General features: G+C 41.2%; 1 protein-coding gene across 2 annotated transcripts in view; it reads right to left on the reverse strand.

Moving 5' to 3' along the window:
* PARP12 (poly(ADP-ribose) polymerase family member 12) overlaps positions 1–14116 on the reverse strand; it is a 45086-nt gene that overhangs the window by 10215 nt on the left and 20755 nt on the right. For both annotated transcript variants that reach the window (XM_082400302.1, XM_082400301.1), the window contains 3 exons: positions 8338–8533; positions 4287–4428; positions 1294–1390 (listed from right to left, as the gene is read on the reverse strand). In XM_082400302.1, the coding sequence (XP_082256428.1) occupies positions 1294–1390; positions 4287–4428; positions 8338–8533 (435 nt within the window). The remainder of the gene's footprint in view (positions 1–1293; positions 1391–4286; positions 4429–8337; positions 8534–14116) is intronic.

A 14116-nucleotide genomic window follows, 5' to 3' on the forward strand; every position in this document is an offset into this window, starting at 1 on the left:
CTAAAACTACTGATTCAGAGGGGTCTGATCAGTTTGCAAAGCTCACAGATTTGCCCCTGGCAGCTGCAGGAGGGCCCTGCCTGCTCCTAAATGCATAGAAGGCCAGGCACTACCCTCGTGGCTTCTGGCAGCCCGTGACATAAGGGATCCCACCCTGGGGGTGAAGTTGGCCCATTAGTGCCTGCAGCACCTGTTTTTGGTATTCCATGATATCCAAGTACTAAAATAATGGGGTTTTGTTGGTGTAATTTTTGCTGTATTTCAACATTTACAAAAATTCAGGCCTGTGACTCAATTATTCACTTGAAAAGACAAGCTGATGAGCTGGCTTCCAGTCTAGACTGGCTTGCAGATCACAACAAGCAGCCCTATAGTTACATATCACAAAGCCTCTACCCACAAGGATAATTCTTTCTCTGTTTCAAAGCCTATCCAACTAGTGGAATATGCATGTCAGTAGTCAAACTGCTACAGGTGACTCTACACTGGAATTGCCATTCATACATGACACAACTGGAGGAAAAAGAGGAACTTAAAATCCTTTTTAGAAACAAAAACCACAGTTTGCTACCAGTGGAAAAAACGTGACTAACAAACATACACACAAATGAACAGAAAAACCCAAAGAGCTGTTCAAAGAGATTTCCTGCAAGTTATAAAACAAAAGATATAATCACTTGAAGATGGAAACAGAAAATATTAGGAGTTAGATTATTACTATTTCCTCACCATTCTCTAAGTTAGTCTAAACTAAGAAAGAACTTTTTGGCTTCTGGAAAAATCTGCACAAGAATACCTGATGTCTCAGTAACATCACTGGCAAACTTAAAGATAAAACATCTAATTAAGTGATTTTTCTGGTGTCTTCTTCCTTTATTTTATGTTGTGTTTGGCTTATCATTTAATGCTTTATTAACTGCATCTGCATCATCATTAAAATGATTATACACCAAACATTTACTTTTTATAAATTTATGTTGTATTTTATAGCTTTATAATACATGCTACTATGTTTTCATTTGAATGTGGTAAATATACACTGATTTTTCTGTTTCATGAAGCCTCAACCTTCTTATAGATCACTCAAATGAACAGCAGCACTTTGGTATTAAGTGAAGGAAAGTACAAATACACTCAGAGGAGGGCCAGGCACAGGAAACAGAGACAGAGAGTGCCAGGGCATAAGTCTGCAAGCCAGCTAACCCTCTTAATGCTGTAGCTAGTCTGAGTAGGTTCTGTACCTGCAGCAGAGCACACAACAACTGATACACAAGTTCCCCAAATGCCACCTACCAGCTCTGCTTCATCTTCACATCCTGGGGAGATACGTATTTGGGTCTCCGGCAAACCTTTCTAACTGTGCCATAGACCAGGTTTTTCTGAACGAAGGCTGGGAGAAAAAACAAACAAACAAACACATATACACATATGGGATAGCAATGTTTTATAAACACAAATTAAATGGGTTGGAAAGCTAATCCAAATGTAAAGCTCACAATCAGTCTGTTAAAAAAATAAGGCAATTTTACACATTTCAAATATTCAAAAAGAAAATAGGTATCTGTAGGAGACTGGGTTTAATGAATAGATGAATGATTAGTAATTGACATATCAATTATACATGAGTGCTTTTAAATTGTTCCTTCCAATCTTGTTTAAACTATTAATTTTGCTCAGCAATTTTTCCCAGCTTGGATATAAAAAAGCTTCAGCCCAGCCTGAGACCGATTTACCACATCTTGAGCCAGTGGGATTTAGAGTTAATATAATAATTTTACTCTTATGAGTTTTTTTTCTTACTTTGACTAAACTTACCCTACAGAAATACTTCTCAACTTTTTTAAACCTGGACTGTCTTTAATAAATGAAATCCTTGCCCCACGCCCAAGATTCTCAGATTCCTCCTGAGGGCAGCAGTGGGGGCACGGGGGAACTATCTTTCATGTTGAAAAATCACAATACCTCTAAGTTAGACTACATGTCCCGACCCACCAGGAGAACTCTGTCAAGTCTTATTTTCTGCAGTAGAGTACAAACAATTTTCTTTCACTTGAAAAACTAACTCACCCTACTGCATTTCAGCATACACCCGGTGATCACCTAGGCGTGTGTCCCTCACGCCACAGCCCATGTGGTCATCACAAATGGGCACTCCTGGGGGGTCCGCACATTCTAATCGGGAGCCCATAATCCAGAGATGGCTACCACAACTCCTTCAGTTACCCGTCACTCAACCTCCCACCAATACTCTGCTAATTAGCTTAAACGGGCTTTTTATTGGTCTGTTGACTAACACTGCAATGAACCTCAAATGAGCTTTTACTGGTGAAATTAAAAGGTATTCAAGATAAGTGAACTGGATAAATATATGCAAGACCCATTCCCCACCATCCCCCGGACAGGGTAAACATGAGGCCTTCTCCCTAATTTGCCCTTAAAGAGGATACACTAGGCGAAGTCCCTAAACAAGCCCTGATCTTGGGGATTCTGCCCAACTGATACCAGCTAACAGACATCAGAATTCTGCCTCTGGAGTCTTGGCATTTGCCTTGAGTGACTGTTTCACGACAGGAGTCTAAAAGGCAGAGCCAAGTCTTTCCTGATCCTACAGAACAAGTCAGTTGTGCATGTTTCTTAAATGTCCCTGCTTCCTCATAAATACTTAGTTAATAAATGTGAGTGGCAGGTTGCGGTCTGAGACTTGCTTTCACTCTACCTAGTAGTCAGGTTATGAAGGGAGAAGTTAACTCACCTCAAAGTACTTCTGTGGCTACTGTTATGTACCAACAAACAAACAAAAGAATTGTGCCCACCCAAGAGAGCTTGAGTCAGTCTGCAGTAAACATGCTTTTTTCTTGCAGTCTGCAGTGAACTCAATGTGTGTGCTCTTCCCCACCCTCATCTTGACTGTTCTGTCCCCTGGGGGTGCTGCCTATGTTGAGAATGATAAAGGCTGCATCTGACATTTCTGGTTGATCTGTTTTGATACTGTCCAGATACTTTAAAGAAATATTTCAAACTATGGTCAGCAGGAGTCAGATGGGTGCTAGGTGTATAGACTTGTTCTTCAGGCCTGTCCTGACTTATTATTTCATATATTTCTCACCATCCCCTTTAACGCACTTGTGTTTATCAGACTGTGGATTGCAAACCACCTCACATATGACTTGTGTTCTCCAGCTGACACTGAAGACTGTAAGCAGTTCTCGCTGTAGAGTAGAAGAAACTTTTAGGCTCTCTGTAGAGGCACATCGAGAGGGCAGCAATTCTACTTTAAGTAAAACCACAAGTGCTACAAACCACAAGCAAAACCAACTGGCTAAAAGCAGGCAGATAAAGTGGATTTAGGATAATTCACCAAAAACACTTTGCTGCCCTCCAAACAGAAGGTCCACAAAAATAAAGAAAATAATAAACTCTGCTTAAAGGAAGGCCCACTTAATTTCCTTGAAAAATGCTGAAAACTCAGAGGGATTCAGAGTTTAAAATGTGAATTTAAAGGCAAAACTGAACTGAATAGGGATGGACTGATAAATCTCTGTGAAAATGACTTGAGAAAAGCCACAAAAAACCTGAAACTTAAAAAAAAAAAAAAAAAAAGTCACAAATAAGGCACTGGAAGGCCTGACCAAAGGGTATTTGGTCTGTTTCTGTCTATCTGCCTGTCTGTCAAGGCAACCAGAACAAGCCAAGGTCCAGACTCAGGATACCATGAGCAGAGCATCTGAAAATCTGCTTCCCAACAATTTTTAGTTGAAGTGTGTGCCTACCACGTGTTTAGCCGGCCGGCCGTCTGTGCTGAAGGTGTCTACAGAAAGCAGAGCTGCACAGCAGAACCACTATGGCACGTGTCAGCGACCTGGACGCAGGAACGCCCATGGCCCACAGGCTGATGCTGCCTGTCCTCCACAAGGAGGGCTCCTGTCCCCTCCCATCTCCCCACAAGGCAGCTCCCCATCCATCCCGCTGGCTGGCCTCATCTGTTAACAGCTCTATCCCCCCTTCCAGTCTGGCAGCGCTTCAGGAGCAGGAACAACCCCATCCTTCTCCTTCCCAACTCTCAATGTGTGTGCGGAGTTTCTCCAGGGTTAAAATGGAAAAGACAAAGCCAGCAGATGACCAGGCCCTGCTGGGTGAGTGCAGCGGGTCAGGACGTACCTTTTTTCTTCTGGCCAGATCAAGCGGCTTGCGGGATCTCAGTTCCCCAACCAGGGATTGAACCCAGGCCACAGCAGTGAAAGCCCGCAATCCTAACCACTAGGCCACCAGGGAACTCCAGGAAGTACCTTTGAAGTCTAATTCGTATGTGTGCTTTCCTGCCTGGAACCTCAGAGCGGCAGCCTTGGGGTCAGACCCTGCGGCACAGTACGCCAGGTAGGCCTTCTCCAAATCGCTGCTGCTGACGCTGGTCACGGGGTGCTCCATGCCCTGTGAAGGCAAAGCCAGATACGAGGTGAAGGCAAGAAGAAGACAGATGCTGGGGGCCGTCCGCACCACCCGCAGATGTGCCCACGGTGGTTGTTTGTGTCCTGGGGGAGGCGGAGGAGAGGAGCCAGGCATGGGGCGGTGGCAGGAGAGGGAGGCACAGAAAAGGAGAGGACGCAACTGCCTCCTGAAAGCTGCTCGGGAAACAGAAGCCCGTACACGTGGACCCCACTAACCCGGACAATGCATGGGAGCGATGAGAGAGAGGGCATTCAATTACTCGTGACGGATGATACAACCCTTCAAAGGAAGGTGAAACGTCAATGGTGAATTCTCAAATGTTGCTTCACTGAGGGCCTGAGCGACGCTACCTCCTCTGTCCCTTGTTCCCACCACCCTTTAATCAGAGTTCAGTTCTCCTTGCTGTTGTCTTTTTCTGGTCTCTTGGAGAGCTCTGTTTTTTCAAGTATCCATTTTGATCCCTCATCCTCTTTCCCATTACCTACATGATATCGAGGATTTTGGAATGGCCTGAGTTTGAATTCTGGCTCTCGAATCTGTTTCCTCTATAACCTCAGCACGTTATTGGAACCTCTCTGAACCTCAATGATCTCAACTCTATGACAGGAATAACAACAGAATTTAAATCATACTCATGTCATTATACAATAGGACCATCCCATCCTCAAAGAACTGGAAAAATGATTAAAATAAGGCACAGAGAGCCCTTAGCACAGTGCCTGGAACAAAAAGCAAAGGTGCCGCAGAAATAGAGGCAGATACCTGGGCATACAAGTCTGAAGTTTGGAGAGGAATCTGGTCTAGAGACAGAGATACAGACATCACTCAAGGTGGCCACCAATGTCAGAAGAGCGGGGGTTCAGGCTAGACCCTGAGAAATGCCAACATTCACAAAGGAAAGTAGAAAAAAGAAGCCCATGAAGGAGACAGAGGAGGAGCAAAAAAGGAGTGAGGCTCAAATGTGACATACAGAACATTTTTTCAATAAAATAAATAAGAACTTTTAAAATCTTAAATAAACAATCAAACAAAACAAAAGCAAGCACATAGATACAGAGGACAAACCGGTGTTACCAAAGGGGAAACAAAGGGGAGGTGAGGAGAGGGTGAAATGGGTAAAGGAGGCCAACCGGTGACAGATGGAAAATAAACCTTTGGTGGTGATCACGCTGCGGTGTATGTAGAAGTCAAGATACAATGCTGCACACATGAAACTCATGTAATATTAGAAAACAATAAGTAACTGAATAATTAATTTAATCTAATTAAAGAAAGAAAGGAAAGGAAGGAGGGAGTGGGCAACAAGCTGGGTGGAGACTGGCAATGCCACGGGATTTGGCACCTGGGCCCTTTGCCATTGGCTACGGCTGGTGAGGGCTGTGCCGAGCTGGGTCCCACCTCCTGCAGGCATTCCATGAATGGTGACCAGATGAACAGAAGTCAGATTCTGGCAAGTGGAGGAATAAATGGAAGTCTTCCCTTTCAAGCAGAGATAGATGGGTTGTTTGGGTACAAAAGGGTGAGGGCAATTGTGGAGCTTTTAGATCAAACCAAAGGAGATCACAGGAGAGGGGAAAAGGCAAAAGGTAAATCGACACAAGAAGCCTGTTGAGAATAATCCAGTCTGGATACAGGTTGGGGTAATGCGTCGTGGAGCCCACCACCTGAGGGACGGCAGGTTCAACGTGGGAAAACTCAGTGGGCCAAGAAGAGTAAGACATTTATACACAAGTTTAGGTTATGGATTAAACTGTAACCCCCAAAAAGACATGTTGAAGTCTTAACCCCCAGTACCACGGAACGTGACCTTATTTGGAAATAGGGTCATTGTAGACGTAATTAGTTAAGATGAGATCATACGGGAGTAGGTGAGCCCTTAACCAACATGACCAATGTCCTTATAAGAGGACGGCCACGTGAAGAATGCTACTGATGAGCAGGTAGAGATTAGAGTGATGCAAATACAACTGAGGTACGCCAAAGATCACCAGCAAACCACCAGAACTGAGGAAAAGACAAGCAAGAATTCCCTACAGGTTTCAGAGAAAACATGGCCCTGCTGCCACCTGGATTTCAGTTTCCAGCCTCCAGAGCTGTGAGACAACAAACCCCTGCTGTTCTAAGCCACCCAGTTTGTGGTACTTTGCTATGATGACCTAGGAAATTAATACAGGGTGGAGGCAACCTGGACCTGAAATTTGGGCGTATATCCTGAGCTCAGGCAGAAAAGAACCCAGCTTTTCTGATAATCAAGAGAAAACTGTCTTGAACTGGCAATTAGCAGAAAACTAAGAAAGAAATCCAATTATGGGGTGACATCAGAAGTGTGTGGAAAAGGAAGAGCTAGAATGGACAGGTCACCCTATGAGGGGCCCAGCCGTTGGTACAGAGTAAGACCATACAGCCGAAAGTCACCGAGTCCACATGTGCACATCTGAATGCACCAGCGTGTGGTATGTTGGTAAAACCCACAGACAGGTTATTCCCAGAGATTCTCGCTATTCTAAATCCTCAATGTTCTAAATTATGCACTCCAGCTATACCGCAATAAAGGAGTAGCAGCCTAGAAAAGAAAAAGGGAAAACCCTAAGTTGGGTTGTTTGGAGGAGAAAGACCCCTGTCCCCAAAGTTGGGACAACGCAGTTTCTGAAGTCACCCAGGGTCCCGTGTCATCGCACTCAGCTCCCAGAAGGGGGACGAATCACCAAACAAAACGTGAGCGGCTGTCACATTTGCCAGTTGCTTCTTGTCTGCTGTGTGTTCCTCCATGACGTCTCCGGGTGAGCTCCATTCATCATCATCTCTCCCGCTCAATGCCAGGCTTGGCCTCTGCCCTCCCCTCCTGACCAAACCCAGAGCAATGCTGGAGAGCCTCCCTGGACAAACCCAGGGAAGACAGAAGGAACCCCAGGATGCTCAGAGAGGGAGACGGGTGGGGAAGAGGATGGACAGAGCAGTGAAGTGGGAAGGCTGGCACTGGAAGAAGTGGAGGGGAAGAATGAGGGCGCAAGCCATCTCCTAAGAGTGACCATGTCCAACTGGCCAGCGGGCACGGGCAGCAACACCTCTGTCCTTCAACTGGCCAGTCTCTCTCCTGAGGATCTGCCAGGTGCAGGCATCATCCTCAGCAGGGGGGCACACCAGTGGCAAAAGCTCCCATGAAGCTCACATTACCGAGTCCCAGACAAAAAGATATCCCAAGTGCAGCAGAAACTAAAGCTTTACTATAGCATCTTACAACCCAGAAGAATACAAATGTCTATTAGACCACATATCCCAATTTTCATTTGGGAGAAGGTGTCACTATAGAAATGGTGACCTCCCTATACTTATACCTCTACAGGTAACCGGGGGGTTCCCTTTAATCTGATTCATCCACAAACATCTTTGAATAATTGACAGCAGCAATTATTTGACACAGATACCAAATCAATAGCTGAAATCAGTCAATTTTCGTATACCTGCCCACCTTCTGTAAAGTTGCTGCTACAGATAAGGCAGAAAGCTAGCTTTGAAAAGCCTTCCACTTTATTCCACAGCTACACAAACACTCCAGCACACACATGCACTTGCTCTGGAGTTACCTGCTCAACAGTAAGAGAGGCATCTTTCTACCCCATTTAACGAAATGTCATCTCACTACAACTAAAGTAATTCAGTCCTAATGAACGAACAGATAGCTAATTGTTCAAAGATGGAACCTCATACAAATGAACTCTAAATTATCCCATTTTGCCATAATTCCCGCAAAGCAAGTGCGTCATACGGGGACCTGGGGATCTTTGGCTCTGTCAAGGACTCCCCAGAGCAATCCTTGTGCCCGTGTTTGGAAAGGCTCCCCCATCATGGACCCTCAGGAAGGAACACTCACCCTCTTTCCGTGACACTTACTTGTCTTCCGTACTCCTGCCAAAAGCCAAATTCATCATTCCAGTACCAAACCCAGTCAGTGGTGAGGATAAAGTGTGGAGGTTTGGTGACCGAGGAGGCCGTGGAGAGGCGGCGAGCACAGGTGGCACCGAACATCATGGAGTTAAAGTTCAGAAAACCAACGAGAAAGCTATTGGCTGACTCGGTGCACGTGACCCTACAAAAGAACATGAGAAGTAAACTGAAAACCCACCAGCCACATGGACTCAGATACTCAGCTCCCCCATGGTCTTCTAGATACTCAGCTGGAACATGTGAACATACATGTGACCTGCACATTTACAAAAATGTGTTGGGGTGGGATGCAGGACTTGCTTTTTAAGATCCATTTTGCTGTGTGAAAATAATAAAATCACAGTAATATGGAAAACCTGTTATCATGACATTCCTTTCACTACACAGAAAACGCTGGTTAAAATATTCTTTTTTAAAATGCATTGCTGAGGGCTTCCCTGGTGGCGCAGTGGTTGAGAATCTGCCTGCCAATGCAGGGGACACGGGTTCGAGCCCTGGTCTGGGAAGATCCCACATGCCGCGGAGCAACTAGGCCCGTGAGCCACAACTACTGAGCCTGCGCGTCTGGAGCCTGTGCTCCACAACAGGAGAGGCCGTGATAGTGAGAGGCCCGCGCACCGCGATGAAGAGTGGCCCCCGCTTGCCACAACTAGAGAAAGCCCTCGCACAGAAACAAAGACCCAACACAGCCAAAAATAAATAATAAATAAATAATAAATACGTTTAAAAAAAAAAATTTTTTTTTTAAAATGCATTGCTGAGATGGCAAGAAACAGAAATCCTCAGAAGCCAAAATTAGTTAACATACATGGAATGCGTGTGGGGTGGGCCAGCCCCTGTACGAAGTGCTTTGTACATATTAAGGGATTAAGTCTTCGTAACACTGAAGTTGCAACTTATCCCCATTTCACAGATATGAAAACAGAAGCCCAGGAAGGTTCAGAAACCTGTCCAAGGTCAAACAGCTAATAGATGGCAGAGCTGGGGTTTAAGTCAAGCAGTTTGGCAGAACAGCCTGTACTCTGAGCCACCAGGATCTACTCCCTTTCCAAATGCTGAAGTGCCCCAAGAGCAAAGAGAAGGTCTGGAACCAGATAGGTGAATAAGGACTAAAGCCAGTGGCTGTCCAAGGGCAGTGTCAGTGAGTAAAGACAAAAAGACCTATTTTTAGCAGCAATGAGGAAATAGAAAACAAATGTAGGATCTGAATATGGTCAGGGGTGAAATATCCGAAGAGATTCTTCTGCATAAAACCATGATCCTAAAAGACTACATATCCTTAGTGAAGGGAGGCCAGGAAAGGAATCTGCTTTGCAAAGAAAGTCAGCAAGGAAATTTGCCTGCGTCAGTTTTGGCTTTGGATGGAAAGGAAGAAAACTTCCAGTGAGAACTCATAAACAACTCAAACCTCACAGAAGTTAATTCACACTTCCTGCGTGAGAATTAACTTGAAAGTCCCACCGTGGCAGTTCCCAGAGAAGCAAACACAAATTCCAGAATTGATTAAACATAGAGCCTCCCACTCAGAAAGCACAACAAATTATCAGTAGATTAAATAAAAATAAATCCACACATAGACAGATCTTAGTGAAACTGTAGCACCAAAGAATGACGAGATATTTAAAGTAGTCAGAGAGAAAAAAGAGATTACCTACCATGATGGGTTGAACTGTGTCCTTACAAAGATATATTCGAGTGCTAACTGTTGGTACCTGTAAATTTGGAAATACGGTCTTCACAGATGTAATCAAGTTATGATGAGGTCATACTCAATTAGCTTGAGCCCTAATTCAATGACTGGTGTCCTTATAAGAAGGAAATTTGGGCACAGACAGAGACATATGGGAGAAAGCCATGAGACAACAAAGGTAGAGACTACAGTAATGCAGCTATAAACCAAGGAATGCCAAGGAACACCAAGGACTGCTAACAACCACCAGGAGCTAGGGAAGAAGCAAGGAAGGATCTTCCCCTGGAGTCTTCAGACAGAGCATGGCCCTGCTGACACCTTGACTTTGGACTTCCAGTCTCCAGAACTATGACAATAAATTCTTGTTGTCTTAAGTCACCAAGTTTGTGGCAATCTGTTATGGTAGCCCCAAAAAACTAACACATTTATAAGGACAGCTAACTTCTAAATAGAAGCAATGGAAGCAGAAAACAATGGAATAATCTTTGAAGAACTGAGAGAAAATACCCAATAAAACTATCTTTCAAAAATGAAGATGAAATAAAAACATTTTCAGACAAACAAAAAATACATCTGCCCCTAGACTCTCACTAAACTAACTTCTAGACGATGAACTCAAAGGAAAATGATCCTCATGGAAACATATGAACAAAGGAATTGTGTGCAAAAACAAAATGGTAAACCTAATTCATCCGCAGATGAATGGATAAAAAAGATGTGGTACATATATACAATGGAATATTACTCAGCCATAAAAAAGAACAAAATAATGTCATTTGCAGCAACGTGGATGCAACTAGAATTATCATACTAAGTGAAGTAAGTCAGAAAGAGAAAGACAAATACCATATAATGTCACTTATATATGGAATCTAAAACATGACACAAATGAACCTATCTATGAAACAGAAACAGAAACACGGACATAGAGACAGACTGGTGGTTGCCAAGGGGGAGGGGGCTGAGGGAGGGATGGAGTGGGAGGTTGGGTTTGGCAGATGTAAGCTTTTATATATAGAATGGATAAACAACAAAGTCCTACTGTATAGCACAGAAAACTATATTCAATATCCTATGATAAACCATAATGGAAAAGAATATTAAAAAACATGTATATACATGTATAACTGAATCACTATGCTGTACAGCAGACATTAGCACAACATTGTAAATCAACTATACTTCGGGGAGTTCCCTGGTGGCCTAGTGGTTAGGATTCCGGGTTTTCACTGCTGTGGCCCACATTTAATCCCTGGTCAGGGAACTGAGATCCCGCAAGCTGTGTGGCGAGGCCAAAAAAAGAAAAAAAAAAAAAAACTATACTTCAATATGAAATAAATATTGATTAAAAAAAAACATTAAAAAAACCAAAATGGTAAACATTTAAATTTAAACAAATATTGACTGTATAAAACAATGCTAATTTCTAACTTCTGGGATTAAGAAAATAATAGAAGCAATATTTACATAGCACATCTTACATGCCTGGCATTGTTCTGAGTGTTTTACACACATTAATTCTTTTAATTCTCAAAATAACACTTTGATATAGGAACTATTATTTTTATCTACTTGACATATGCAGAAACTGAGGCACAGGACGGCTAAGTACTTTCCCCAAATTCACACAAGTAGTATGTAAGTTTGAATGGAACTAGTCAGAATTCAAGTGTTCAAGATTCTTCTATTGTTCAGGAGAATGATAAAAGGTATTGATTAGCTTAAGTTGTTAAACTAAGGTATATTAAGTTACAGGGTCTGTTTTCCAGGGTAACCACTAAAAGAACAGAAATTCACTATGTAACTTCCAAATTAGTAGATGAGGGGGAAAAAAAAATCAAATGTGGAAACATCTAAGAGAAGATCAAAGAGAGAAAAGAAAAGTAGAAAAAGCAGGTCAAATAGCAAAAACCAAAACAGACAGTAGAATAAATAAATTCAAATGTATAGGTAATCACAACAAATGGATAAACCACAATAAATAACTTTTGATTAAAAGAGAAAGATTGTCATACTGAAAAAATAACAAGTTCTACGATGTTTACAGGAAATATAACTAAAATGTAAACAAAAGAGCTTGAAAGTAAAATAGTGAACAGAGGCTAAAAAAAGCTGGCATAGTTATATTAATAACAAACGAAACAGACTTAAGGCATAAAAGCATTACTAGAAATAAAAAGCATCCACTTTCTATTACTAACAGGCTCAATTTAACAGGAAGATAAAAGTTTTAAACTTCTATATACTTCATAATAGTTTTTAAATATATAAAATAAAAATTGATGGAATTACAAGGAGAACCGACAAATTCATAGTGAATGTTAACATACCTTTCTGAGTAACTGATACAAGAAGCAGACAAAGAAATCAATAAGGATAAAGAAGATTAGAACCACACAATTAACACACTTCATCTAACACCACATCCAAAAGACTTTGCATACACAGAATTTTACCAAAACTAACCATGTACTACACCCATAAAGCAAGCCTCAACAAAATTCGAAGAATCTATTATATAGCCTGACCACAATGCAATCCATTTGAATTTAAATTTAAAAACTAATTTTAAAATACACTTAGAAATAAATCATGGGTCATCTAATCTATGAGATCAAAAAAGGAAAAAAGTTTGTTCCTCCAGAAAAGAAAAATATTAGTAAAATCAATAAATCTCTCCAAGATTGATCAAGAAAAAAGGGAGGGACAGAAAAAAGATTAGAACTGTAAAAGGGGACAAAATTAAAGATGGTATAGACACTAAAAGGGATATTACAAGTAACTTTATGACAGTAAGTTTGAAAATAAATAAAAACAACAAACTCCTAGAAAACATATCAACTTACCAAGTTGACTCAAGGAAAAACAGAAAACCTGACTGGTCCTAAAACAATTATAAGAAATTGGGTCAGTAGTTTAAAATCTTCTCAGGAATTAAACATCAGGCCCAGAAATTTTTAGACACATGATCATTCAGGAAAAAAATAATTCTAATTTCACAGGATTTTTTCAGGATAGGAAAAGAATCCATCCCAATCTCATTTTTATGAGGCTAGGAATTTCATAATATAAAAACCAAGCATCATTTATACTGTACACCTGTAACTTACATAATATTGTACATCAACTATACTTCAATTAAAAAAAACAGGCAAAGACAATATGAAACAATTATAGACCAATCTTATTCAAACGAAAATGCAAAAATCTTAGACCAAATACTGGCAATACAAAGTTCACCATCGTGTGCATATGTGCATGTGTACACAGGCTACGTATGACTTAGGTCTGGGAATGCAATGGACTTAACATTAGAAAATTAATGTAAATCACTGCGTTAACAAGTAAAGGAGAACAAAACATTGGTTCTTCATTAACATAGAAATAGCACTCAATAAAATTCAATTTCCATACACAATTAAAAAAAAAACAACTCCTGGCATACTAGGAATAAAACTAGAATTGATTAGCAATGCCAAAGGTTCCAAACATTCACACATGCTTTAAGGAAAAACATTTTAAAATTACTCCTTTTAAAATTAGGAAAAAAAGAAGAATAATCTTCCAGCTATCACCACTTCTATTCAGCATGGTACAGATCTTAGCCACTATTATAATAAGACAATAAAAAGAAATAAAATGTGTAAGAATTGAAAAGGAAAAACAAACTGCTATTCACAGATATTAATTTCTATACAGATATCTAGAACATATAGATAACTATACAGATAATTCAAATAAATTATCAGTAGATTCTGAATTAAGATATTTTAGTAAAGTTGCAGGATATAAGATAGAAAAGTCAACTGCATTTCTACACATCAGCAGGGAGAAAATACAACAACAAAAACATGTAACTAGGGATGTAACGCACAACATGATTAACTATAGTTAATGATGCTGTATGGTAATTTGAAAGTTGCTAAGAGAATAAATATTAAAAGTTCTCATCACGAGAAAATAAATGGGTAGGGGTAACTATATGAGGTGATGGATGTTAACTAAACCTACTGCAGTAATCACTTGGCAATATAT

Source organism: Balaenoptera borealis (assembly GCF_965194805.1).
Source record: "Balaenoptera borealis genome assembly, chromosome: 7".
Taxonomy (NCBI): Eukaryota; Metazoa; Chordata; class Mammalia; order Artiodactyla; family Balaenopteridae; genus Balaenoptera; species Balaenoptera borealis.